Genomic DNA, 27601 nt, shown 5'->3' with positions numbered 1-27601 from the left:
TTAACTGATGTGCAAGCCCTACCTTTCTAACCAAGATCTCAAATTCAGAAACTTAGGAGCTATAATCTTTCAAAAAATATACAATTCTTACCACTCTTTCTTCTTGTATTTCACTGTTTTATAAATTTCATTTTTTCTAATGTTCACAGGAACTTTAATGACACTAGATTTTTTTTCATTTGCCAGTGAGATAGTTTATCAGGCAAAGGTGCCACCAAGACTACCAACCTGAGTTCAATTCCTAGAACCCACATCATAGGAAAGTTAGAAAGAACCAACTCCCCCATGTTACCTTGTGATCTCCACACACACCATGGCAGACAAATAAATAACATATAAGCTTTTTAATGAAATAAATTTTATGTTTTTCGGAAAACAATGATTAAAATTCTCATTCCCAAATTCTCTGATTATTACATTAGTATAGTTCATTCATGGAATTAGTGAACCAATATGGGTTTGGTGGTAATAGTGGTAGTGGTAGTAGTCAATAGACTCATGTTTTGTTTTGTTTTAATTTTTAAGACAGTCTAATGGGTAACTTTTCCTGAGGAGATGTGAACAAAGTCCATAAACCCGAGTAAAACACTGATTAACAGACTAAAGAAACACATCCATCTCGGTGAACCAGCAATGGATGCTGGGTCACTTGCAGGAACAAAGGTGACTACTCAACAGCATTGGTGATGGCTTCCAAAAGCTGTCTCCCTGGAGCGCCTGAACAACTTGCGCACAGCCCCTGGAAGTCTCCGATCACTTGCCTTGTGTAGTGGCTATTCCTGGTTGTCAACTTGACTATATCTGAAATGAACCACAATCTAGAATTGGAAGGCTCAACTATGATCCTAATCTGGAGGCTCAGAGATATAAGTTTCTGACTTGGATCTTGGCATACAGATCTTGAAGCACAGTGGCTATGAATTCCAGAAGATTAAGACAGGGAGATCTCCGAGTTCAAGATCATCTGGGATTAAAGGCAGGGAGGCATACACCTTTAATCTGGGCTACACCCTCTGCTGGAGATCTATTTAAGGACTTTGGAAGAAGGAAGACTCATTCACTCTTCCTTGCCTGCTTGCCTCATGGGACTGAGCAACTGCTAGATCCTTGGACTTCCATCTACAGCTGCTGCTGCCCATTTTTGGGGAGTTGGACTATAGACTGTAAGTCATCGACAAATTCCCTAACTATATAGAGACTGCCCATACATTCTGTGACTCTAGAGAACCCAAACTAATACACCTTGTAAGTTTTTCCTTAGCTTTCCTCCTCCCTCCTTGAAAAAACAGCTATACAACATAGTCTCACAAAGTATCTTTGGCTGGCTTTAAGCTTCAGTCTCCCTTCTTCACTTCCCAAGAACCAGGATGACAGATGTGGACCACTACAGATGTTTTAGAAGCCATTGAGAGGAAAGGGTAAGAAACTGTGGACTTTTTTTTTTTTTTCAAGACAGGGTTTTCCTGTGTAGCCCTGGCTGTCCTGGAACTCACTCTGTAGACCAGGCTGGCCTCGAACTCAAAAATCCGCCTGCCTCTGCCTCCCAAGTGCTGGGATTAAAGGTGTGTGCCACCATTGCCAGGTGAAACTGTGGACTTTTGAGAAAACCACAACTGACCTTGGGAATTTCCATCTGGCATAGAGACAATTTAAGAAACAAACAGTTACTATGTAGCTATTTCCTCTGCATTGAAACACTTCCTCCTCTGAGGAAGAGTGAGACCTACAAGCCCCAGGAAGCCCAGGAGAGTTACCAGACTCACAAGCCTCTCCCAGGCTGCATAGGGAGTCCGCAGCTGCCCCGCTGAGGTGGATCTTGCAGAGCTGCCTACAAGGAAAGCAGCTGTGGAGCAGAGTCCTTTCCATCACCTAGGTTCTATAAGTGACTCCAATAAACCCTTTAGCTCATTAAGCTAGACTTGGGTGAAATTGTCTTTGCTCTGTCATTGGTGTCCCATTTGGCGTGAAGAAAGTCACACACCACCACTCCTGAGTTCTTCATTGTTCCTTTAGACCTGTTCTATGAACACATTTTTCTCAACACATTCAGTAAAATTCGGTAAAATACCATATTGCAGCAGTGCCCCTCTCTGCGTGGTTCTATATAATACTTTTCTTCACTAGGGTCCTCAGGTAGTCTTAGGAGCTTCAGGAAAGAAGCTTTAATCACCAACACAGGATTCATTGTCATCACATTCAGGTGTCACTGTGATGATGATACTCAGTGTCTGTCTGGGCCCCACGTCAGTGGAGGTGGCCCACACAATGCTACAGGATGAGTAGAGCATGTATTACCTAGTGTGCATCTCTGCATCACTCTTCAACATTAGTTCTTGAGTGCTTTCTTGAAATGTCAAAAACAAAGTACTGATTTGACATCTCATTCTCTGGGTCTATGGTTATGGAAATATCTCATAAATATCTCATAAAAATTTGACTTACAGCATTTGAAAAAAAAAAGTTACAACAGTACCTTTTGGAAAGGAGAACAAAGATATGGATCCAGTACAACAATCACATGGGCAACCCATAAACATTTTTGTGCCTGTAGTGCTTGCTTGTTTTTGACAAGTGTAGAAAAGTCCTATTTATAAAGATGTAAGAAAAAGTATATATAAACTATATCTCACACACACACACACACACACAGTTAGTACATCTCTGGGACAATTTTTGGCTACATTAATTCAGATACAACTATTTTAAAAGTTCTTTTTTTTCCATTGTTTCATTCTACAATCCCTAAACCTAATACGCAAATCAACTGTCAAATGAACAGCAGACCTATTTCAGCCTTGTGTGCTTCATCTTGTGTGTTTCATCTGTATATATGTTATGCCACTGTACTAACAGATTGTTAAAATACATTTTTGAATTTTTTCTCATAAAGTTGATGAGTGTCTTAGGATGTAAACTAGAATACCATCTCTTTTAATACCACTTCCTTTCCTTCTTGTTACTTAGGAAAAGAAAATTAGACCACATTAAAAAGAACTCAGCACCCTCATAGCTCCTCATTATACCGTTCAGTGAAAATCAAAAACTACCACGAGCAGGAGAAAAAATTAAGTCACAAAACTAGGTGCTTCTACATAGAGACACAATGGCCCTTCCCAAGCCTCACAACCTGAGTTCCACCTCAAGAGCCACAAGATGGAGAAAATGAACTTTCAGTTGTCTTTCTGTAGGGAGTTCTGTTTTAGAGCTTATATTTTGCAATTTTCATATAAAAGCAATGCTTTGTGCATTGTTTATAATAGTTGAATGGGTTATAAGTTTGAACCTTATTTTCACTGTTAAAAAAAGTTAACTATATGCATCAAACATTGAAATGTCCTCAGTCACGAAACTTGTGAATTCCAGGCCATATTATGTATCCAGGACTCATTACAACAACCGTTTTTTCTGTCTTTCTCCTCGACTCTGCCTAGATTAGGGTCCCGCAATGGTGTCACAGAACCACAGGCATCGAATTTAAAGAAACTTAGTCTGTCACAGTTTGCTTACAGACATGAACTTCATTCACTACGAATCTTCTAGGAGATAACTATACCTACCAAACCTTTCTTATAAACAATATTTCCATGAGAAGTGACGTGGTTACTGTTTCTGGAGAGCAGCCCATTAGAACGGTTCCCCAAACCCCCTGTAATAAGTCAGTTTTCCAGTCTCTAATCCAAGAGGAGAGTTCCTCAGAGGTAAAACACGGAGGCGTTGCCTCAGCACAGGCGGACGCCATAAGCTGACACTGAGCACGGGGGAGGAAAGGACAAGGAGCGTGAGAAGGCGATCTCAGGTCCACCAAGAACACCAGAAGGACTGGAGACGCTGCACGTCAGGACGCTGCACGTTCACGCGTGGCGCCTCACCAAATTACTTCGCTCGCCAGCTTGGAGCGTTCATGGAAGTTCTAGAAAGGACTTCCTGCTGGATGCCCGCTCGAAAAGCCCGGGAGACTCGGGCTCCACCTGCAGAGACACAGATCCTAAAGGAGAGAGAGAGAGAGACCACGCCGGCCGCCAGTTTCCTTGCTACGTCACTTCCGGTGCCGAGCCATCCGCTTCCGGGTCAGGCTGCGCTGCCTGCTCTTCGTGACTACTGTAGGTGCCGCGCTGTCGGCGTTCGCTGCTCCAGGAGAAGCCCGAGCCGCGATACCGCCGGGCTTAGCGCTGCGCTGCTCCGAACCGCGCCGAAAGAGGAGAGCCGGAGCGGGGTCGCGCCTCGGGCCTCCGCTGCGGTCCCTGGCAGGCGGGAGCGGGCGCTGCGGGGCCTGCGGCGGAGCGCGATACCCCTCCCCGGCCGCCCTGTCCACCTTGCCGGGGAAGGCGGAAGATGCCAGTGAAGAAGAAGAGAAAAGCTCCCGGAGTGGCAGCGGCGGTCGCGGAAGACGCGGGCCTCAAAAAGTGTAAAATCTCCAGGTACCGCCTGCCCCCACCCCGCCGGTTCTCTCCTTCCCCCGGGGCGGCACAGGCCGCCGGCCGCTGGCCGCGACGAGAGGGGCGAGCCCTCGGGCGAGGCGGTCGGTGAGGCGCCCAGAGTGTCCGCTCCGCGCGGGACCGAACCTCGTGTTCGCCTGTACGTGTGCCCTGGCGCACTTGGACAAGCTCCGAGATTCGTCCCACTTTGTTGTCTGCGTGCCCAGAGGGTAGGAAACAGACGACCGTACGTACGTCTTCTCCATCAAATTTCCCAGCCCAGAAGTGAGTGCGGATCCGCCGGGAGTCACGGCGTCCCCGTGTCTCACTGAATCGAGCAGAATTGGCTTGGCCCCCACATTGTTAAATGTCAGAGTGTGAAGAAAGGAGCAGAGCTTGAAGAGTTTTGACAGCTGCCTTGGGGATGGTGGAAAGCAAGCCTCTGCTATAATTGGTCTCCTGAGTTAGCATTTGAAGTGGCCTGACCTGGACTATCCCAGCAGGAGGCCTTTGAAATCGCTGGAGCCTTGGCTTTTGGAGACGCCATTCGTCCACTTTACCTGTACCGGTTCCTTACACAGAGTTGGAAGAGGCCCTCATGGTTTTTGTTTTCTAGCATGAAGACCCCGGTAGCTCTCAATCCCTTTTCAGGCCTTAGCAAGCTATTGTGCTCAGTGTTCTCTTAGGGGAAAAGGAAACAAAGCAGAACTGTAGTTAGAGTCCTTTACTCCCTTTGTGGCATACACAGAATCGTGAGTGCTGGGAAAGTCACTGCAATTTAGCTTTGAGAAGTGGGCTTTCTCCCATACACGGGGTTGTTTTTGTATTAACGGTTGACACTTAAAGTGACAAAATACTACCATTAAAACAAGACAGCCAGCACTACACAAAGGAGATTTCCCTTTAAGGAGAGATGCAGTGAAAAACGCACTACTTAATATATGAAGGAGGTGATTTGTTTCAGCCTAATCTTTTGTAATCAATTGCTTTGTTTTTCCTCCCTTGGTGTGTTTTAGTAAAAGAGTCTAGTGTATAAGATAGAGTTCTCATTATGTCCTTTGGTAGTTAATATTTCCCTTGACCTTTATTAGCTCTTGGACAATCATATCTAAGACATGTAAATTAAGCCAATTAAAACAGCTCACTGGGCAGTATCATTGACTTCAGGTAATTCAGCCTAAATTATAACTTAGGGATTTTCATACGAATTAGTAGCAGAATTGACGTACGGCTTCAGGCATTCCATAAGGTATATAGCTTAGTAGTAGAGAGCAAGACCATCATGAGCAATTTAGGGAGAGGGGTTTGTTCTTGTCTAGTCTTGGGTTGAGACTTAGATTACACTTCTTTATTATCTTGAAATCTAAGAAATAATTTTAGTTACTATTTTTGGAATCTCGTAGTAAACAAAGTAGCATTTGGATTTCATTGGTTAGAAATTATTACACATAGAGTACAGGTCCTTATTGCTAATACATAACTCCTTTCCTCATAATGCTAACTTAGAAACCACTTAGATTTACATGGAAGCAATTCTTGTTGAAACTACTTTTTCACTAAGAGTTGAGTCTTATTAAGTCTTAGACATTTGTGTGTTTTTAAGCTATTGCAGATCCCAGCCTCCAGCTAGACTCATCAGTGGAGAGGAAGATTTTTCAAGAAAGAAGTGCCTGGCTTGGTTTTATGAGTATGCAGGTAATGAAATTCATGGAACTTGATACCAGTCGAATGCATTTAAAAGCTGGCTTATTCTTCATTGCTAATCTGTTCTGTGTACTAGGATTAGTGTCAAGGCTAAAGGGTTATGGATTGGCTTAGAATTTAGTGCTGTGAACATGACTGACAACTTTTTTTTTCCTTAGAACAGTTCTAGTCTTTTGATACTAAAGGTAATCTCTTATCTACTTTCCTACTTTTATTTTTTTTCCTTCTGTTATCATTATTATTCTCAAAAGTATTTGCTTAAAGCTAAAATACATAGTAGTTACTGCCTTATATTTGTACCAGCCATGTTACGGTTTTAAGTGATGGTATCTTGTCAAGTTTCAGCTAACTATATGGAAAGGATATACTAGGTTGGGGGCAGCAACTCTTCTATTGGGATCAGCAAAGTGATCTTTCTAGATCAGGGGAAATAAATGCTATTACTGGTATCCCAAGACAACCACTAACCCAAATTAAATGTAGAGAATTCTCTCTCTCTTTTTTTTCTGCTGACCTCTATTTAAAATGTTGATCCATTATTAAAAATGCCAGTTTTATGTATACATTATATAGAATCAAATGGTTTTCATTTTATTTCACTTTACAAAGGTTACTAGATGACATAAAGTTCGTCATTATGTGTAAATATTTTTTCCCCTTGAATGCTTGATTCTATTAGCTCTTATTAGGACTTCCCTGGATATTTTAAGATTGAGTTAAATATTTATTTTCTACTCTTGACATTTTTAACAGTACGACTTGATAATTGCTATCATTGTTCCAATGGTTATATCATTTTCCTTGTCTGTCCAAAGATGTTATCAAAGATGTCCAAGATAACATCTGTCAAGATGTTATCATTATATGAGTGAAAACGGAAGCTTAGATTAACATGCTAGTAATAATTCAGGCAACTATGCAAATGTTAACTGATTGTGACTTCTACTGAAAAATGCTAGTAAAGTACACTTGAAGTTGTCTTCTGTCATTTAGTGAATCATTTGATGAAGATGTATGGAATGCTTCTGTGAGTCCAACACTGTGCTAGTACTTGGGATATAATAACAAAAATCAGATAATGGTCCCTGCCTTCAAATGTGGCTCCTGTGAGGGAGACCATTGTAAGCAGCATGTGTATAGGCAGGGAAATTATAGCTTATGAAGGCTCACATGGGTAATATGTGGAGTACTAGAAATTTAGACACGAAGTATCTACAGAGACTATTTTGGCAGAAATCTCCTTTATAAGGGATTGATCATTTGCTGAATAAACAGCAAATGGTTCATTTGGTTCTTTCTTACCAAATGGGGATATCCTTTGTAATGGAGACAAAAAGTTAGGCCTACTCAGTGGATGATACAAAGACTTAGCATAGGACCTGATATGGGGTCAACACTCAATAATGTTGGGTGTTATTAATCATAGTCTTAGAGCATCTTCAGATATACTGCTTATGAATGCATGTGTATGTTTTCCAAAATCAGTCTCTTGTTTAGCTCATTTTGAAGCTACAGTCACTAAGTATGTTATTTACTTTTCTGAGTATTTGTTATGCCATTGTATTAAACCCTGAACATGTGCAGCCCTGGCTTTCCTGAAACTCACTCTGTAGACCAGGCTAGCCTCAAACTCAGAGATCTTCCTGCCTCTGCCTCCAGAATACTAGGATTAAAGGAATGTACCCCACCCACCACAAAGCTCACATTGACTTTGCTGGGATTAAAGGAATATGCCACCATGCCTGATTATCCTCCAGATATTTTTAGTGAGCTACTTGTTATGTATGTATATAAAATTAGATGGGAAAACATAGAAAGTGGAAAAGAGCATTTGTAAATGTTATAAAGAGTAAAACTAAGGTTAGAATTACTTAGTGCAATATAAGATGAGCTAAATCATTTCCATGACTGATTAAACTGAGTGGAAATCAAAAAGCTTGCAAGAGTTAATTCAGTTACACACATCTTACCAAGGTTGTAATTTTATGAGAAGGCTCCAGTTTTAAAGTGTAATTGACAATCAGGGAGTAAACTTTGGTATTGGCTTCACTCAACATTTATATCTATTGTTTCCATTGTTTTGTGAAAGTCACTTAACATGTACAGGTCTTGTCTAACTAAAACCATATGTGTATTTTGTGTAAAAACTATTTGATTTCTAATCATGTGTTAACATCACCTTGACATTCATTTCAGACTACAAGAATGTATTGGTCACATTAGTTTAGTCTATGATTTAAGTCTGTAGGGTTTTGTTTTGTTTTGATCCAGGGTCCTGTGTAGTTTAGGCTGTCCTTGAATACCTGATCTTACTGCCTCTACTTCCCAAGTGCTGTGATTATAAACTCCTTTCATCCTCGTGAGTTAAAGCTGGAATGTTTTCTAATTGTTGAAGATAGGAAAGTTAAAAATACATAACACTAAAGGAGGACCCAGTCTCAGATCACACTAGGTGATCTCTCTCACATTCAGAATCTAGATGATGTGTATTTGTAAACAATGTACATGTAAGGATGATGCAACTTGTAGAAAAGGGGGAAAGGCTAAATTATTTGGAAGATGAGGAAGAATGGAATGAAAGAAATTGGCATGAGTTATTGATAGAGGATAGAAACAAAGTAACTCTTGTCCCGGGTTTTTCATTTTCAATGGTGGATAAGTGCATAAAAAGAAATCCAGTAGTTAAAGTGTAAAATTCAAAATGAAGCCTTCAGGTGCCTTCACAACTGAAAAGGTCATTCAGGTGTGTGGACATTGGGCCTGCTTAATTTCACTATCTGCTGTCTGTTATTTTCAAGGGTGTTGTTTAACCTTTGTTTTCTACAATAAAGTTAGGTTTGTTTTTTTGTTTGTTTGTTTGTTTTGTTTTGTTTTTAAGGATAATAGAAGTATCTTTGTCTTTTGGACAATGTTGGAATTGGAACATTGTTTCAAGACATTTTTGTAGTGATAAATTTATTGTATTTCAAATCAGTGACATTTGTTTTAGGTGGTTTCTAAGCACAGATAAATTAGAAGCAGTACAATTATTCTGTTTAATGTTTAGGAACTGCATTGACTTTTAGTGATCTGGTTTAAAGAAAAATGATACAACTTTCATATGTTTATAGCCTTAATTGTCAAAAACCTTATTCAGTAGGTTTTTGGTTTTGTTATGTTTTGTTAATGAGTAAGTTCATGTTGGTTTCATTTTGTTCTTTTTGCAAACTACTGAATTATACCAGTGGGATAGTTTTTTTAGTAATCCTTTTCCAAAATTTTCTTTAATACAATGGCTGTGGTATTTCACGTTTTAATCCCAGCACTGAAAATTGAATTTCTGTAAATTCTAGGCCAGCAAAGGCTAAATAGTAAGACCTTACCGAAAGAAAGAAAGAAAGAAAGAAAGAAAGAAAGAAGGAAGAAAGATCATTAATTCATATAGCATTTAGGAAATAAAGATTTTTAAGTTTTTGGCAAGTATTTATACTTTTCAAAGCTGTCCTAAAATTCAAGTTCACTCATTTTAAAAAATATGATATTTTCATGGATGCCTCTAGTGTGATAATTTATTTCATGTTCATAATAAATTGTAATGAAATACATAAATTATTTTTTGTCTTTGAAGGTCCTGATGAAGTTGTAGGACCAGAAGGAATGGAAAAATTTTGTGAAGACATTGGCGTTGAACCGGAAAATGTATGTTTTATTTCTAAGTAGAATGAACTATAGGTGGATTATAACATTTCATTAATTCCAAAAATTGAGGCTTTAATATATGAAGTTTTTTTCTTCACATTTATTTTTTTAAATCAGCTTACGTAGGTGAAGTGTTTCTTGATACAAATACAGTTTATAATAGACTAAGAGTCTACCTTCATAAAAACTTAAGACAGTTATTCTGTAGTTAACAATACAGAAGCCCTAGTTTTTAGTGTACGGTTGGAAATAATTGTTTGAAATTGTTCTCCATGATGAATGTAGCCATGATTATCTCTGATGACTTTTCCCTGTCCTTTATGTTCTGTTCTTTTCAGATTATTATGTTAGTTTTAGCATGGAAATTGGAGGCTGAAAGCATGGGATTTTTTACCAAGGAAGAATGGTTAAAGGGAATGACCTCATTACAGTAAGAACTATTTTTTTAAACAAATTTGGTGGTTTATTGATATTTTGTGCTTCATTTTCAGGAGCAAGATTTTACCTTAAAAATAATCGAATTGGTCTGATTTGTAAAAATCAGTTGGGGACTGGAAAAATTATATTCTAATTTTGTCAATTGAATAATTTATTATTGCCTTTTTCATATTCTTTAGGAAAAAACTCAGGCTAACTAAAATTTGCTGGTTCATTTGATGGGTGAATAAGAATTGATCAAAGAGTTATTTGTTCAGGAATTTTTTTTTCCTAGTCAATACAGAATTCCACTATATGAAGAATTTCATCATTGGAAAGTCCTAACTCTTAGGACCTTTTCCCTCTAGTTTGTAATAAATTTAAAGATAGAGTTACATGATGCTTCAACTAAACATCTCCTCTGAATAACTCACAAAGGTCCAAAGTAGAAATGTTCTTTGGCTCCTGAGTAGTCTTTAGCCAATTTATAGTTGTGTATGATCAGATTGAGATGTCATGCTGGAGTCTTTTATACATTTCAGAATTACTTCATCTTACAGATCATTCACTTTGCTTTTCCATACTAGTGCATGCTAATTTTATAGTATGTCATGTTCATAATGTTCAGAGTATTATTCAATTATTCAACATTCTCAAATATTTTCCTTTTTTTTTTTTTTTTTTTAAGTTTTTTGAGACAGGGTTTCTCTGTGTAGCCTTAACTGTCCTGGAACTCTATAGACCAGGCTGGCCTCAAACTCAGAAATCCACCTGCCTCTGCCTCCCAAATGTTGGGATTAAAGGGATGTATCACCACTGCCCGGTCCCCATATTTTCCTATTTTAAAGTTGATTTTTTTCCCCCATTGCTTGGGATGGAATCAGGCCTTTACACAGGCTAACACAGTGTTCTACCCTAACCTTGCTTACATTTTTTTTTTTCAAAGACAAAAGCTTTTAAAATGTACATTGGTGTTTTGCCTTCATGTGTGTCTGTGAGGTGTGTCAGCTTCCCTAGAACTGGAGCTACAGACAGTTGAGAGCTGACATGTGGGGCTAAGAATTGAACCTGGGTCCTCTGGGAAGGCAGCAGTTCTCTTAACTGCTGCGCCATCTCTTCAGGCCCCTCAGTTAAAACTTTTAAGGAAAATATAGTACACTATTAGCTCTGTAATTGATTATACTTTTATTAGCACTTGCAAATTATTTTTAATTCTTTTTACCTGTGCCTCAGTTCTTAAGAAAGGATGACTATTTGTTTGCATAACAGTGAGATTATATATTTGAATTTTAGTGTCTGTTGTTGTTTTCTATTACTAAACCAACATTAGAGTGTGTATCATTGTGTAACTGTGATAGACATTTGTTGGAAGATCAGGTTGGTGGAAAATTAGACACACACATACACATTTATTCCTTGAGAAAAATTCTTTTTTCAGATGAACCAAATGATAATTGCTAGAATAAAATTTAAGACCAGTTTTCTCATTTGATTTATAAATAATGAGTCTGAGATATAAAACAGTTAATAAAATACTTGGTAAAGTTCCATAGTTTCTTATGGCAGAGTTAGGATCTAGAACTTCTTGATTTTTTTTTTTTTCATGTGTGGATTTTCTTTTTTAATAAAATAGAAGTCATTTAGTTTTATAGTATTTTTCAGAGAAGAATGAATTCTATCATCCTAAGGGTTTTTTTTTTAGATGATTTCTCATCATATAATTACCTTTTAATAAAATGATTATGTAGAAGTACACTGAGTTGTGCAGAGAATATAAACTCTGATATGGCTTATTAGTGATAAAAATACTTTGATAGTATAGTATTTTTTTGTATTACTGTTTTTTATAGGTTACTTTTTGGGGAGTTGCAGCTAAGAAGTGATTTTTTATTTGTAACCTGAAAAGTTCTTTATTGGATTTTATGTCATAGTTCATTTAATACAGAGCTTCTGTATTTCAAAATATTTCACTACAAAATATGTCAATGTTTTTCCTGAATAATTAGTATATGGTCTTGAGTACTAGCGTAGGATTTGGTTAGCCTGTGAGAACGATTTCTGTTGTCATTCTCCTACAGAAAGCTCACAGACTGTGCAAAACATTCCTAGAAGTGTATCATGATACTCGGGTATTATCCCCATGATTCTGATAGAATAAGACTATGTATGGTCTTAATATTTGCCTGGAGAAAGGTAGTTTCCCTTCCCTGTGATCTAGACTACCATACAGACAGTACATGATATCTTCTCCAGTTGCACTTTAATCTTGTGATAAATTTGATAGTGAGCAGATAGAAGAGATGCTAATGAATCAACCTTAGTATAAAAAGATTAGGTGTTAATATATTTGAATTAACATAATAAAATATAAAACTATAGTCTCTATCTTCTGTGAGATGTCGTTGTAGAATTTAACCTAAGAATCTATGGTCTTCAAATCAAAATTAATTATCGATTGGTTTAAACTTAATTTTTAATTCATAAAAGTCTTGAGTAAAATGCCACTAAAGAATAAGTTGGTAGTTACAATGTACATGTAGGTCAGGAATATTGAACTAAAATAATCACAGTTAATTATCAGTATTGTGGAATGCTTTGCAATTTTTGGAATACTTTCTTAAAAACACTTGTCTTGATGCTGTTCTTACAGATATTCTGTAAGTGACTTTTCCATTTTTATATGGACTAATTTGTCAAGCACAAAGATGTAAAAGTAACTTTTATTCTCCTTAAGTAATTGTTGTCTCCGAGGCTTACTGCCTCAATCTACTAACCTAGGCCTAGTCCTGGAAGCTCTAGCCTCCATACAATGTAATCTAGGTGTAGAATGTTTTCAGCCGTTGACAGGCACTGTTGAATAAGCTCGCCCTTTCTAGTTCTTTCTGATTCTGAACTTCTTTGGTTGGTCAACTCAGCTCTTCCGGCTTAAACTCTCCAAACCGGCGATTGAATCTAGCTTCTCTCAGCATGTTACTTAATTGCTGCACTCGGCCTCATACTAACTCTGACAGTCTAGTCTAATCTTCTGGCTTAGTCTGATTCTCTGATCTGTGTTGTCTTCACCTGTGTCTAGCTTGTTCTCTCTCTCTCTCTCTCTCTCTCTCTCTCTCTCTCTCTCTCTCTCTCTCTCTCCCTCCCTCCCTCCCTCCTCCCCCCCTCCCTCCTCTCTCTCTCCAACCTGCCAGGGTTAATTTAAAATTCAAGCTCTGTGGAATAATATTGTTACATTGCTATTTATTTAGTACTTTAACATGTGGAGGGAATTTAAAACATAAGAGATTTGGGGAAACAGTCAGATTTTTGGACTCAGGAATCACATAAGAGTTCTGCAATAGCATTTAAGTGAGTGTTCTTAATGCTTTAGGGACTTTTGAGAATTTTATGGAAGCTGAACCTTGTCCTGTACTTGAGGCACACGATTTCCATGTCATTGGGAGGATGTTGACTTTTATTTTCTTTATCTAAAGAAGATAGTTCTAAATATATGTGGAAGTTTTTCTTCTAGTATGTAACACTGGGTGGAGAACTTCTCCCATATCCACTAGTTAAAAATTTGGTATTGTCATATGGGTTAAATTCTATGCTAGTGGAAAAACCTGTGATCACAATCCTTTGAAGGGACTGTATGTGATCATAATAGTGAAAAGCAGTGGTAATAATCATAGCCATAACAGTTGTAATAATAAATAATAAATTCCCTCCCAGAAGGGGCAACATTGCACATTTTCTGGGCTTCATTTTGAGACTTGAACTTTGAAGATTAAAGGGAAAGGGCTAGCTTAACTTAAGAAAGGGAAGAATGAGGAACAGTAACTTGTTTTTTGTTTGTTTGGTTTTTGAAGGCAAGAGAGTGGTGTTGATGTGTAGAATGGTAGGTGTGGGGTGTGACTTCCATCCATTTGGAGTTAATATTATTGCATTGTCCTTGCGTTTCTCCTCTCAGAGTCAGTCTTTGACAATTTCAAAATGCCTTCCTCTACATTCCAGTACCTTTAGTGGTAGATAGTATTTCTCTAGTTGGTAAATGTTTTGTAGAAAAGGTTCTTACTCTAAAACATGACACAGTTCTGTAACATGTCTGTCTGCCACAGTGTTCTTACTGGGATTCAAACATTAGGAATAGAGCCTCCCTTAAATCCTACATAAGTGAACTTTCCTCTTGTCTTTTCTTGAAGTATTTTTGTCCAAATCCTCATGTTGAAATTGAAGCCCATTCTGTACTCATTCAAACCACCATGTCCTTTGAGAATCTTACATTGTGCCAGAACCCAAAATCTGTCTGGTTTTATTTGAATGTTATTTCAAAAACATAATTTCTTACTATTCATGATGAACTGTATGTACAGGAATGGTCTTTCTAAACTTCTAAGTTCTGAGATGGCTGACATTCAGTACTACTGAGTTTATTTGGAAATTGTGTGGTTTTGATAATTGCCTGGATATGAATACTGGCTTTATAGTTCTGTTCACATGCTTTTAATATTTGTAATAAATATGGAGCTTTCTGCTCCATCCTCACCCTAAATATAAATAAAGCTAAGAGCCCTGGCCGTACTTGCCTAGGACCTGGATTCAGTTCTTAGCCACCCACATGGTGGCTCACAATAGTCTGTAACTCTGGCCACTGCAGATGCCTGACACACACATGCATGGGCATATAGGGACACCAAAGAGTCATACACTTAAATATACTAAGTTTTTTAACATGTTAAAGCATGTTAACATGCTTAACATGTTAATCCAATTGATGGTTTTAACTTATATATCTGCTCAAGATCAACATGAGACCATTACGAATGCTAGGACATATTTGGACAATGTGTAGTATAGGTGAGGCAAATGAATTGACCTTTGTATGCCTCAAAGAAGCAGTTCCACATCCGTATTCTCTTAGGGTATGTATTTATTCTCTGATGATGTTGTTTGAAAGTAAGGAAAGGCTGGGGAGATGGTTGAATGGATAAAGCACTTGCAGCACGAGCATGAGGGCTGGAGCTTGTGTTCCAGTACCCGTGCCAGAAGTCTGACACCAGAATATAGCCCACAGAGACGGGGCAGAGAGACGTCATCCCGGAAGTGAGCTCTGGGTCTAGTGGGAGACCCAGCCTCATTAAGTTGGAGAGTCATCAGGGAAGACATAGGGTACTGTCTTAGGCATGCACATAACCTGCACCTACATATGCTTTACAAACATACTACCTATACATGCAGAACAAGGAAGGAAATCAAGTTGAAAGGTTTAATTTATCTTCTGGCTGTTTGTGAAATTATTATTCCTATGTTTTAGAAGATTTTATTTTTAATTATATATGTATTGTATCTCCGTATACGGGTATGTGTACATGAGTACACGTAGCTGAGGAGGCCAGAGGGGTAGTCACTCCAAGACATTTTGTGCTAGTTTTATAGATAAATAAAATAGGCATACAAACCAAACATATGTGAAAAATTGAGTTCCTATCACCTTCTCCTACCCCACCCCAACCCCCCATGGTGGCTAACAGCCTTCCAACTGTGACTCCAGTTCCAGAGGATCTGATACCCTTGTCAGCCTCTGCAGGCAGTACACATGTGTGGTGAACAGACATATAGACAAGCCATACACATAAATTTTTAAAAATACCGTTAAACATCTAAATATTTAATGCTTCAAAACAGTTGTAGACCGAATCTGCTTTTCAGAATTAGAAGTTAGTGTCATTTACAGTTGTCAGTACTGAGAATGGAAAACATCATGTAACACAATAGGATATAAAAATACCCTAATTTTGTACATGCTGAAAAGTGTTATTAAACTAGTTTATTAAATATTAAACTAGAAATATTAAACTAGTTTTCTGTAATTAAGTCATCAAGTTTTTAGTTTAGAAGAGGAGAAAACATTGTATGCACAATGAAGAAATGGTCATTTGTAACATATTCTGGAACCTAAGTCAAGGTATTTGTCTTAGTTAGGGTTTTTCTTCTGTGAACAGACACCATGACCAAGGCAAGTCTTATAAAGACTTGGGGCTGGCTTACAGGTTCAGAGGTTCAGTCCATTATCATCAAGGCAGGAACGTGGCAGCATCCAGGCAGGCGGGGTGCAGGGGGAGCTGAGAGCTCTACATCTTCATCTGAAGGCTGCTAGTGGAAGACTGAGTTCCAGGCAGCTAGGAAGAGGTCTTAAAGCTCACACCCACAGTGACACAGCTATTCCAATTGGGTCACACCTTCTAATAGTGCCACTCCCTGGGCCAATTATATATAAACCATCACAGTATTTAAGGCAGCATTACCAGCACTTGTGTTGCTAACTAGCAGTACAAAGTCTGTGGGTTGTACATTTAGAACCAAGGCTGTATAAAGTCATGTGATTCGATATGAGTAAACTCAACTAGAAACACCTCAGATTCGTTTACATTTTTAATTAATTCTTGATGATTGTGTATTTAGGAACTTTGACTGTTGCCAGATTCTTGTGACTCCCCCATAAATGCATTTCATTATATGATTGTCCCTTATGGGGCTATAACCCATGTGGGATGTTTTTAGGTAGGTAATGCTAGTTGTATTCCTGCGGGTTCTTGCCTCCCTTGTGACTGTTTGGTCATTGTGTACTTTATATTTGTGTTTAATTCATTCTTTTGCACTAAATTCCATCCAGACAAACTGTTAAGTGTCTCATACTTAAAATACAAGTCTATTAAATACGGAAGTCTATCTTATGGTTTATATTTAGTGGTCATGCTTTATTTAGCATATTTTTGGAGTCTCCTGTGATACTGCCCGGGAAAGTAGAACTCCAGATTATCGTAGGCCCAGAAATTTGCTTTTAAATTAATTGACAAACTTTGTTAGGGAACTTGTTAGAAATCTTGTTTCATTGTTCTTGATTCTGCATTTTTGGTGAATGCAGAATATAGGTCATACTGTAAAAAGTGTGAAAGCATTTCGCAGTTACAAGCATAAAAGATAAGGCCCTGACTTAAGTGATGACAGAAAAGGGAATAAATGTAACTGAATATGGAGTACCTAGTAAACATTTTCAGCTGTTAAGTGTAGCAATCTTAAAGGCTCCCAAGTTCCTGAGATCATTATAGTAATATATGAGGAGAGACATGTTTCTTTTACATGTTCTAATGGATAGAGGTTGACTGGATTGTCAGCTTCCCCTAAAGCTTACTGTTTGACTTAGTAACTTTGCACTGTTTGATGTCAGTCTCTGTTTGCAGAGGACCTGGAGCAAACCCATGTAGGCCCTGTGCTTTCTGTTTCAGTCTCCCTGAGTTCACACAAGCTTTACTCAATTGGTTTAGAACCTTGTTCTCCAGTGTCCTCCATCCTCCATCCTCTGTCCCCCAACTCCCTGTATTCCTCCTGCCTCATCTTCCAGGAGTTCTCTAAGGGGAGGGATCTGATGGAGACATCTCATTTAGAGCTGAGTATTCCAAGGTCCCCTCCCCCTCTCGGCGTACGTCTGGCTGTGGGCCCATCTTCTACATGAGGAAGCCTCTCTGATGATGGTTGAAATAGGCACTGATCTGTGAGTCTAGCAGAATATCATTAGGAATTATTTTGTTGTTAACTTTTTATTTAGATGAGTAGTGTTTGGTTTTCTTCTCTTCTTCTCCCCCTCATCCCATGTGCATGTGTGTGGTATGTATTTGTGTGTGGGCACATGTCTGCAACTACACATATATGTGTGCTTGGGTGTAGGGGTCTATGTGTCATCCTCAGTTATTTTCCACTTTACAGTCATAGTCTTTCGGTTGAAAGCAGAGCTCAAGACTTTGGTCCTCAAGCTTATGTGAAAAGCACAGTATTCACTAAACCACCTCCCTAGCCCCAATGGTTGGGTTTTTGCCTCTGCCTTCCCTGAGCTGGATTGAATAGGCATTTGTCACCACACTCAACTTGCTATTGTCTGCAGCTTTAAGGATATCTGAGGCAAAAGGAAACTGAGTGGGCTTACCATTGTATGACAGTTCTGAGTCTTTCCATTTCAAAATTTAAGAGCTTGCTACACAATGAGCCTAGACTGGCCTTGAACATGGAATTCCTGTTTTAGCTTCTCAGAGTTAGGATTACATATATGTGTGTGTCACCATACCTGCCTTCATTCGCAATTTTATATTTTATATAATACATCTGCATTAGCTATACATACAGAAAAGAAAAGAGAACACATGTCTCAATTTAGCCAAAATTGGTAATTCATTTTGTGTAAAAAAGTTTCAGGACCCTCTCTGTGTTCTCATCTTGTTTGGGTCATTGCCCCTTCTGTCATCATTTAGGCCAGAATTCATTGGAAAACTCTGTATTGGTTTTTTCAGGTAATCTTTTCTCATTCTCTTAAAACTGTTTTAAGATATTTTATCTCTACCAGTCCTGAAACACATATTGCAAAAGTTACCACTTAGAATTAAGTAATCAGCCGGCTGGTGGTGGTGCAACGCCTTTAATCCCAGCACTTGGGAGGCAGAGGCAGGTGAATTTCTGAGTTTGAGACCAGCCTGGTTTACAGAGTGAGTTTCAGGACAGCCAGGACTACACAGAGAAACCCTGTCTCGAAAACAAAACAAAAAAAAGAATTAAGTAATCGAAGCAGTAACTTCTTTACAAAATTTGTGATCACAAAGGATATTGTACCAAAAAAGAAAATTTCCAATCTCAAATGCTATATTAAATGACTTAAATTCTAACAATGTTGGTCAAGAAAATAGCCAAAAGGGAATAAAAAAAAAAACAAAAAAAACTAAATAATACTAGTATAGGTTAAAAACACAATACCTCCTTTTCTTAATTAATTTTGTTCTTTGGCAATGTCAGACATGTATATAATGCATAGCGATTACTCTCACCCTCCATCTTTATAATGTGGATTTAATGTGGAAAACCCTCTTAATCAGATTTTATGTTAAGTAACCCTAGGGTCAGAGTTAGGTAAGGGCTAGAAAAGTATAATTATGTTAAGTAACCCTAGGGTTAGGGTTAGAAAAATATAAATAGTTTGGTTAGGGTTAAAAAAAATATAAATCGTTAGGTTAGGGTTAGAAAAATGTAAATAGTAAAAATAGGTTACAAAGAAATAGAAACTTTAAATGGTCAAAATTTGAATGTTAATGAAGTAGTTCTCTTGTATCTCAATTAGATAAATTGCGGTATTGTTTCACAAAATGTTTTAAGCAGTCCTCATTTTATGTTTTGATTCTATCAATAAGTTTGCTATCCAAGCTAGTAATGGGCATTTTTAAAATGTCTTATGTGTCAAATATATAAGAAGATTAAATTTGGCTTTTATAGGTACTAAATATTAAATTAATAATAATGATGTACCAAAATCTTTTTGTATGACCCATAACACACCCTCACATTGGTGACGTAAGATAATGAAAAACTTGGCTAAGTTTTAGAACAAGTGTGTGTTGCATCATGAATTCTGAAATTTAGTTTGAATAGAATACTGTAGCCACAGTCCAACCTATTTAACCAAGGGAACTGAAATGGCAAGTTTGAATTAGGCTTAAGTTCTAGTTTGCATCCTTTCCCAATAGAAGAAACAAACTGTGCCGAAGCACAGCCACGACTGTTGGGAATGGTGAATGAAACACCGAGAGTATAGTAAGGATGTGAAAGTCACGGGAGAACCTGGGGACCCAGCCCAGGGAAGAAGGCCTTGCCTGCCTTCTGGTAACAACATCAGAAAACCAACAAGACTATTGACTCTCCATTGACTTGGGTGTTTCTGTTTACTGTCTCATCTTTAGAAATAATATGGACACCTTGTTTGTAGCTTTGCATTTGCACCCTTAAGTTGGGTGATTTGATGATTGGATTTTATTGGCCAAAACAGTGGGAATTTGGATCTGTAATTAGCACAGTTACATTAATTTTGTGATATCCTAAACTTTTTAAGACCATTTCTGTCTGATCCTTTCCCCCAAGCTGGTGACTAAGAACTTTCTAAAGAAATATGGAAATATTTTGATTATGATTCTCTCAGTCCTTGAAGAAAAGGCAGAACTAGAATTAAACACGGGCTATGGAGCTCGGCCAGAAGGTAGGGCGTTCTGACCCGCAGACCAGAAGATGTTTGTGATTTGCTTGGAATTTTTGGTTGAGATGGTTATTTTTCTCGAAGCTATTCCAGTGTACTATGATTGCCAAATTTTCTCTGCTTTTTTATTGCATTGGTAATTTTAAAACATGTTTATTTAAATTGTCAAATCGACAATACAGTACTTTCATATATGTACTCTTAAAATGGTCTCCTCTAACTTCTGTCTTTAAGGTGTGACTGCACAGAAAAGTTGCAGAGCAGGTTTGATTTTCTGCGCTCACAGCTGAATGACATCTCATCTTTTAAGAATATCTACAGATATGCCTTTGATTTTGCAAGGGTAAATGCAGCTGCCCCTTCAAATCCTAGTGGTTTCACTTTATGGACGTACTTTTATGTATTTACTTAATTCTTACTAATATTTTAGGATAAAGATCAGAGAAGCCTTGATATTGATACTGCTAAGTCTATGTTAGCTCTGCTGCTTGGGAGAACGTGGCCGCTCTTTTCAGTATTTTACCAGTACCTGGAGGTATGTATGGGTATTTTAAAATGTTTACAAATTAGACTGAGAATTCACTTTGAAGAAACAAAATATGTACATATTCATTGTTAGTTCTAGACATAAGTTTGTGTTATTTAATATATTCTGTGCATAAAATACTTGGGATTGGAGTATAACGTGGTGATAGAGTACAGAACCCAGGCTTTGCATTTGTTGCACTGTAGACCCACCTGCTCCACCACAGTAAGACAATTGTAGATCCACCTGCTCCACCACAGTAAGACAATTGTAGATCCACCTGCTCCACTACAGTAAGACAATTGTAGACCCACCTGCTCCACTACAGTAAGACAATTGTAGATCTACCTGCTCCACTACAGTAAGACAATTGTAGATCTACCTGCTCCACTACAGTAAGACAATTGTAGATCTACCTGCTCCACTACAGTAAGACAATTGTAGACCCACCTGCTCCACTACAGTAAGACAATTGTAGATCTACCTGCTCCACTACAGTAAGACAATTGTAGATCCACCTGCTCCACTACAGTAAGACAATTGTAGATCCACCTGCTCCACCACAGTAAGACAATTGTAGATCCACCTGCTCCACTACAGTAAGACAATTGTAGACCCACCTGCTCCACCACAGTAAGACAATTGTAGATCCACCTGCTCCACCACAGTAAGACAATTGTAGATCTACCTGCTCCACTACAGTAAGACAATTGTAGATCCACCTGCTCCACTACAGTAAGACAGTTGTAGATCTACCTGCTCCACCACAGTAAGACAATTGTAGATCCACCTGCTCCACCACAGTAAGACAGTTGTAGATCCACCTGCTCCACTACAGTAAGACAGTTGTAGATCTACCTGCTCCACCACAGTAAGACAATTGTAGATCCACCTGCTCCACCACAGTAAGACAATTGTAGATCCACCTGCTCCACCACAGTAAGACAATTGTAGATCCACCTGCTCCACTACAGTAAGACAATTGTAGACCCACCTGCTCCACTACAGTAAGACAATTGTAGATCCACCTGCTCCACCACAGTAAGACAATTGTAGATCCACCTGCTCCACCACAGTAAGACAGTTGTAGATCTACCTGCTCCACCACAGTAAGACAATTGTAGATCTACCTGCTCCACCACAGTAAGACAATTGTAGATCCACCTGCTCCACCACAGTAAGACAATTGTAGATCCACCTGCTCCACCACAGTAAGACAATTGTAGATCCACCTGCTCCACTACAGTAAGACAATTGTAGACCCACCTGCTCCACTACAGTAAGACAATTGTAGATCCACCTGCTCCACTACAGTAAGACAATTGTAGACCCACCTGCTCCACCACCCACCTGCTACACTGCTCCACTGCAGTAAGACAATTGTAGATCCACCTGCTCCACTGCTCCACTACAGTAAGACAATTGTAGATACGCCTGCTCCACTACAGTAAAACAATTGTAGATCTACCTGCTCCACTGCTCCACTACAGTAAAACAATTGTAGATCCACCTGCTACACTGCTCCACCACAGTAAGACAATTGTAGATCCACCTGTTCCACTGCTCCACTGCAGTAAGACAATTGTAGATATGCCTGCTACACTACAGTAAGACAATTGTAGATAGGCCTGCTCTACTACAGTAAGACAGTTGTAGATACGCCTGCTACACTATGGTAAGACAATTGTACATACGCCTGCCTCACTATAGTAAGACAGTTGTAGATACACCTGCTACACTATAGTAAGACAATTGGAAGACTTTCCTTTTACCTAGGAGTCCTAGGAAAAATACTCTAGAATAGACCTTCCTTATAAACTTAATCTCTTGAGTTTTTGGTGAGAGAAAATTAATGCTAGTACGTAAATCTCAACCTTTTAAACCAGATTCTATCTTATTCCCAATTCCAATCCCCTAGTCTTAGATGGAAATATACACAACTGAATTGATTTTAGCAGTAAAACTTATTTTCTAATTAGTCTCAATATTAAGAATAAATAGAATAAAATGTTAATATTTTGCATCCACAGATATGAGCATACTGTAGTAGTTATCCACTTGACTGCTTACCATGTGTCATGTGTTGATTCATAGGATAAACATCCTCTTAATATTTGCTGCACCTTCTAGAGCTTGCAGTTCTCAGACATGGATCTTCTCCCACTGATGTCTTTGTCTGGTTTTTTATTTATTTTTAAACCTCTTGACTTCACTTTTGGGGGGCATAGTTCTAGCCATTTCTTAAGTAAGAGATGCCTTTCCTATTGGAAATAATATCATCCAGTTTTCTTGTTACAGTAACTTTACTAGAGAAATTTTATTTAAAGCTTGGGTAAATGACTTTTGTACATTGGTAAATCTTTGTGACCAGTAAAGTTGATATTTTTGATGATTGATACATGTCTTTTTTCTGTGACTTGAACAAACATACATTTAGCTAAATGATTATTTAATCATTTCTGTGGGGCTCTGAGAAGAACTAGATATGTTAAGTAAGTTGTATCATTTAGCAGGTGAGGAAATGGGGACTGGGCTTACTTTGGTATTTGGGTTCTTTTGATGGTGGTGGGTGGTAGTGGTTAGGTTTGGTTTGGGGTGGAGATTGTGTGTTAAGGGTGATGTTGAAAGAGTCTTGCTCAGGCCATCCTTGAACTCATGAGTATCTTGATTGTGCCTCCCGAGTCTTGGGATCACAGGTGTGTGTGTGTGCGTGTGTGTGTGCGTGTGTGTGTGTGTGTGTGTGTGTGTGTGTGTGTGCATGTGCGCGCGCATGTGTGCGTGCGTGCGTGTATGTCTGTGTGTGTGTGACCAAACATAGTTGTATTCTTATGAATGGAAGGAACCCTAGGCACTTGCCAACCAAGTTCTCTGTCACAGCAGTAACTTTCTCAAGAACACTCAATTGAGTGTCCACATTGGGATTTGGATCTAAACCCATATTGTTTCCACTACTGCTGTAGATAATTCCTTCAAAATGTAACTCATGCACAGTGCACACAGGTTCTGTATAGTGGAAACCACACAACCAGGCTGACAACATGTAGGATAGGTTTTATACTGTGACCTAGTGGAGAGCCACATAGCTGAGAGTCACATATATGTGAATGTGACTCAGTGTTAGTCTTACTGCCTTCGGAAAGAAAATAAATGATAATATGTAAATGAGGCCAGAAAAGCCAGCAAGTAGGAAAGGAAGAAATGTTTTAGAAAAAGCCAAATAAGAAATGGATAACTAGAGTCGCTAAAACCAAGCCCCAATAAGAATGTTGGTTCTGTAGTCCAAATGTTTATATCATTTTCCACAGCAATCAAAGTATCGTGTTATGAACAAAGATCAGTGGTACAATGTATTAGAATTCAGCAGAACAGTTCATGCCGATCTTAGTAACTACGATGAAGACGGTGCTTGTAAGTATATCATGAATTCCTATGAAAATAAAATTTCTAAAAATATAAGATGAGACTATCCATTCTGTAGCATTAACAGAAAGTTTGAACTAGTGTGAGAATAACTCATTATTTGGGGAGACAGAGTTTAGATTCAGGAGTGTTGTAAAATCTATGCTAGTAATAAAAAACTGATTCCTCAGTGACTAGACATTACAGTAAGTGATCATTTTTCAACCTAGCATCGAAAACTTCTACTTTGCAATTTGACTTTTCAGTGGAAGAAAATTTCACTTATGCATTTAGAAGAGCAAAGGCACAATAAGTAAGCCAAATTAATTCTGTAGAACTCTGAAGCTTTCGGTCTGTACCATCAGTAGGGCAGCTGTAGTGTTTCAGTGTTCACAAGGAAGACATGAAAAGGTGCCTTTAAAAGAGCATGTCTATGAAATACTATACTCCGACACATAAGAAACCAATACTAAAGAGACAACCTGTCTCCACTATGTAGTGTTCTTCCCTGCAGGATGGGGTACAATTTAATTCTTGAAGAAATAATCATTTTCTGAAGTAGGCTAGCAGACCAAAGGCTACATAGAGCCTGCTGATGTGTATATCTGTGTATGTTGAACCAGCATTTAAAACTGAGAGGTTTGATATAAAAATAAACTTGTAAATGTATTTCAACTATCAGAAAATCTGACACATTGCACCTGTATTCCTTTGTAGGTTTCAGAGGTTGGAACCAAGTAGTGGCTTGTGTTGAACTTGCTCTCCAGTTTGGCAGTCCACACAGTGTTACAACATTGCCATTTACTGCTTTGCCTGCCCGGCTGTTTTTGTATGGTCTGCTAAAAGCAAGAGAGAAAAGAACACAGAGGTTTTATGTTTTGAGAAAAACAAGACAGTCTTATCTTCGTGGTCATACTTTCCATACATTTTGAAAACACAAATACTGAAACCTCATTTAAATTGCCCTCTTGGCTTCTGGTGGGAAACATTTGCAACCTCTACATTAGAAAACCTATTTTAGTGGTCAGTCAGGTAGTAGGCATTTGCTTTGTGCTGTTCTTTTTACTGTGCCCTATTTTTGGAATAAAGTTAGTCTTGTGTGGCCACTCCCCCTTAACAAATGCTCATACTTCTTAATATAGCAAAAATGTTTTTTCTGAGTGTTAAAATGCCAGTTATGTGGGAAAAGGTTAGTTTCGTCTCCATTATAAGGGAGTGATGTAACGCTCCTTAAAAGGATATGACCTGGGGGTGGAGACAAAGACAGAGCAGTAGATGGAGTCAGTCAGGTCAGGCATGGCCTTGCCACCTCAGCTTGTTAGAGGAGTGACCTTACTGAGTAATAACAAAACTGGTTTCTTCTTTCTAGGGCCTGTTCTTCTTGATGAATTTGTTGAGTGGCAAAAAATCCGACAAACATCATAGCAAGAACTGTCGTGAAGACAATGCAAACCTTGTGAAGAAACTGCAGAGAGGAAGGAGAGCACACAGAGGGTGCATTTCACTCACGAAAGACTTCTCATAGTACTTTGTTTCCTTGTTTTTAAAGGAAGTTTTCTTGTTACATGTGATGGGCATTGAGCCACATGTCTTCTGAGACTGAATATTGACATTTTTGTTTCAAGTTATGTTTTTAACATTTATTTCAGAACAATAAAGATTCAGATTTGTGACAAAGGCCTTAAAGTGAAGATGTCCATTGGGTGTGAGTGGTATTTATTTTTGTAAATTTGATTTCTTTAACTTTTGAAGTTCTAAATCACCATGACTTTGTAGAACTTTAAAGACTTTAAGCAATCTAGATACTTGAGAGTAGAGCTTGCCAATGGTGTGACTACTAATAATTCCTCTTTGCATAATTAGGAAACATAGTAACCTTGTGGGATATTGTTTTTCTCATAGTAGCTAAAAGTGTGGGAAGGGCACCAACTGAAGATTGCTATGAAAAGCTGTTTATGCCAACTTTATCTAAAGAGCATAGGGTTGGACAAATTATGTCAAAGTTGTCTTATTTTCTAGCCGTTATGTTTTCAATAAGTATTTTTAATATGAATTGTAAGTTTTCTGTATTTCTATAAGTTAAAAAGTTCTTTTTCTAAAAGTATAATCAGACAACCTTAAGAACGTTTTAGAACCAGTATTGAAGTTGTATTCTTTTTTACTATTATTTAGCAATTAGCGTGTTTTTAGCCGTGAAGCTATATGGGTGTGCTGAGAGCACTTTGCCCACCTTCAGAATACTTGAGCTTCAGTATTGTAGACTAGGCTTGATGCACACTAGAGAAGAGAACCATAAGGAAGTATGAGAGACTTGATGTACACCTCCTGAAGCCATTTCCTTTGTTTGTTCGGTGTGTGAGGGTCAAATCAAAGACCTTGCCCTGTGTGAGATGCTACACTGAGCTATACTTCTAGCCCAGTGAAGCAGTTTATATTTACAGTCATATATTTGCTATTTATCACAGTCTTTGGCTACTAGCAGAAAGGTTGTGACAAGCTTGGATAATTTATGTGGAAGATACATTTTAGATTAGCAGCAGGCCTATCTGGTCATTGCTTTTTAGATCCCCAGTGTCCCTGTGTGAAACTGTTGAGACCAAAAGCCTGAGCCCTATTCTCAGTAGTACTTGTTCCATTGTGTAAGTAGAAAGAAGTAGATGTATTCTTTTTTCCTAATAAGAAATTTCCAATTGGGATTTACAGCAAAGGTTGATTTATTTTTGTCCTGGTAAGTTTGTTTAATGGGTTGTTCTTAGTACTGATTTCTTAAGGGAAAGTATCATTCTGAAGACTTTGCCTTTTGATTGATAAGCAAGAAGAACATGATTGCTAGTGTTCCACTTGCCTTCTTAATGAGATTACAAAGCATTAACAGAGCAGTGAGAAATAACCTGTTCTAAAGTCTTTCAGATATGGGGCATTTTCTAGGATTGTTCCGTTTTAGGTGTGAGACTTGTTATTAGGTGTTAGAATGCCAGCAGTGTTATCCTTTAACATCACAAATGATGTTTTAAAACAAGATTAAGTACAAGAAAAGATTTACAGTTTTACGGTTTGGGGGTAGAGCTTGGAGTTACTGGGGGCCAAAGTAGGGAGGTCATACATATACTAGGCAAGTGCTTTTTCACTGAACTGTGTATTTACCCAGTCTAGACATTGGAATGTATAACTTAAGACATGTTTTAGATTATTTATTTCGTTTAGTGTTCTGCCTGCATGTATGTCTATACAACTGTGTCTCTACTTGGTGCTCATGGAGTTCAGAAGAAGACATCAAATCAGATCCCCTGGAACTGGAGTTGAAAATGATTGTGGGCCACTATTTAGGTGCTAGGAATAGAACCCCCTGATCCTCTGCAAGAGCAGCCAGTGCTCTTAGTTGCTGAGCCATCACTTCAGCCTCTGACTTTATAATTTCAAAGT

The 27601-nt window shown here is 38.3% G+C and overlaps 1 protein-coding gene and 1 long non-coding RNA gene across 28 annotated transcripts; one reads left to right on the top strand and one right to left on the bottom strand.

Annotated features, from left to right (window-relative positions):
* Nucleotides 1-4047: 4047 nt before the first annotated feature.
* Dcun1d5 (defective in cullin neddylation 1 domain containing 5) lies at nucleotides 4048-25869 on the top strand. 3 transcript variants are annotated; one of them, XM_052189163.1, is made up of 9 exons: nucleotides 4048-4418; nucleotides 6019-6110; nucleotides 9727-9797; nucleotides 10136-10227; nucleotides 20488-20596; nucleotides 20684-20788; nucleotides 24085-24187; nucleotides 24896-25046; nucleotides 25548-25653. In XM_052189163.1, the coding sequence occupies exons 1-9, from the start codon at nucleotides 4333-4335 to the stop codon at nucleotides 25561-25563; spliced, it is 825 nt and encodes a 274-aa protein (XP_052045123.1). In that variant the 5' UTR covers nucleotides 4048-4332; the 3' UTR covers nucleotides 25564-25653. The 3 variants fall into 3 exon arrangements, with proteins under 3 accessions (XP_052045123.1, XP_052045125.1, XP_052045124.1); XM_052189164.1 differs by lacking the exon at nucleotides 24896-25046 and having other exon boundaries at nucleotides 4051-4418; nucleotides 25548-25693; XM_052189165.1 differs by lacking the exons at nucleotides 24085-24187; nucleotides 24896-25046 and having other exon boundaries at nucleotides 4049-4418; nucleotides 25548-25869.
* On the bottom strand, nucleotides 20927-22243 carry LOC127689457 (uncharacterized). Of its 25 annotated transcripts, XR_007978935.1 has the most exons (9): nucleotides 22172-22243; nucleotides 22080-22129; nucleotides 21910-21977; nucleotides 21638-21773; nucleotides 21468-21569; nucleotides 21332-21399; nucleotides 21226-21297; nucleotides 21060-21123; nucleotides 20927-20991 (listed from the first exon to the last, which is right to left on the bottom strand). It is a non-coding gene; the product is annotated as an uncharacterized LOC127689457 (long non-coding RNA). The 25 variants fall into 25 exon arrangements; XR_007978921.1 differs by lacking the exon at nucleotides 21060-21123 and having other exon boundaries at nucleotides 20942-21025; nucleotides 21196-21229; nucleotides 21298-21399; XR_007978923.1 differs by lacking the exons at nucleotides 20927-20991; nucleotides 21226-21297 and adding an exon at nucleotides 21774-21841 and having other exon boundaries at nucleotides 21007-21093; nucleotides 21298-21399; nucleotides 21638-21705.
* Nucleotides 25870-27601: the final 1732 nt, after the last annotated feature.

This window comes from Apodemus sylvaticus, chromosome 7, assembly GCF_947179515.1.
Source record: "Apodemus sylvaticus chromosome 7, mApoSyl1.1, whole genome shotgun sequence".
Classification (NCBI taxonomy): domain Eukaryota; kingdom Metazoa; phylum Chordata; class Mammalia; order Rodentia; family Muridae; genus Apodemus; species Apodemus sylvaticus.
The sequence above is the reverse complement of the archived record's forward strand: the minus strand, read 5'-3'. Positions and strand labels throughout refer to the sequence as shown.

Coding starts and splice junctions, on each gene's coding strand:
- Dcun1d5 (XM_052189163.1), top strand. CDS start 4,333: ATGCCAGTGAAGAAGAAGAGAAAAGCTCCCGGAGTGGCAGCGGCGGTC. Junction 4,419..6,018: donor AAAAAGTGTAAAATCTCCAG/GTACCGCCTGCC, acceptor TGTGTTTTTAAG/CTATTGCAGATCCCAGCCTC. Junction 24,188..24,895: donor CTACGATGAAGACGGTGCTT/GTAAGTATATCA, acceptor ATTCCTTTGTAG/GTTTCAGAGGTTGGAACCAA.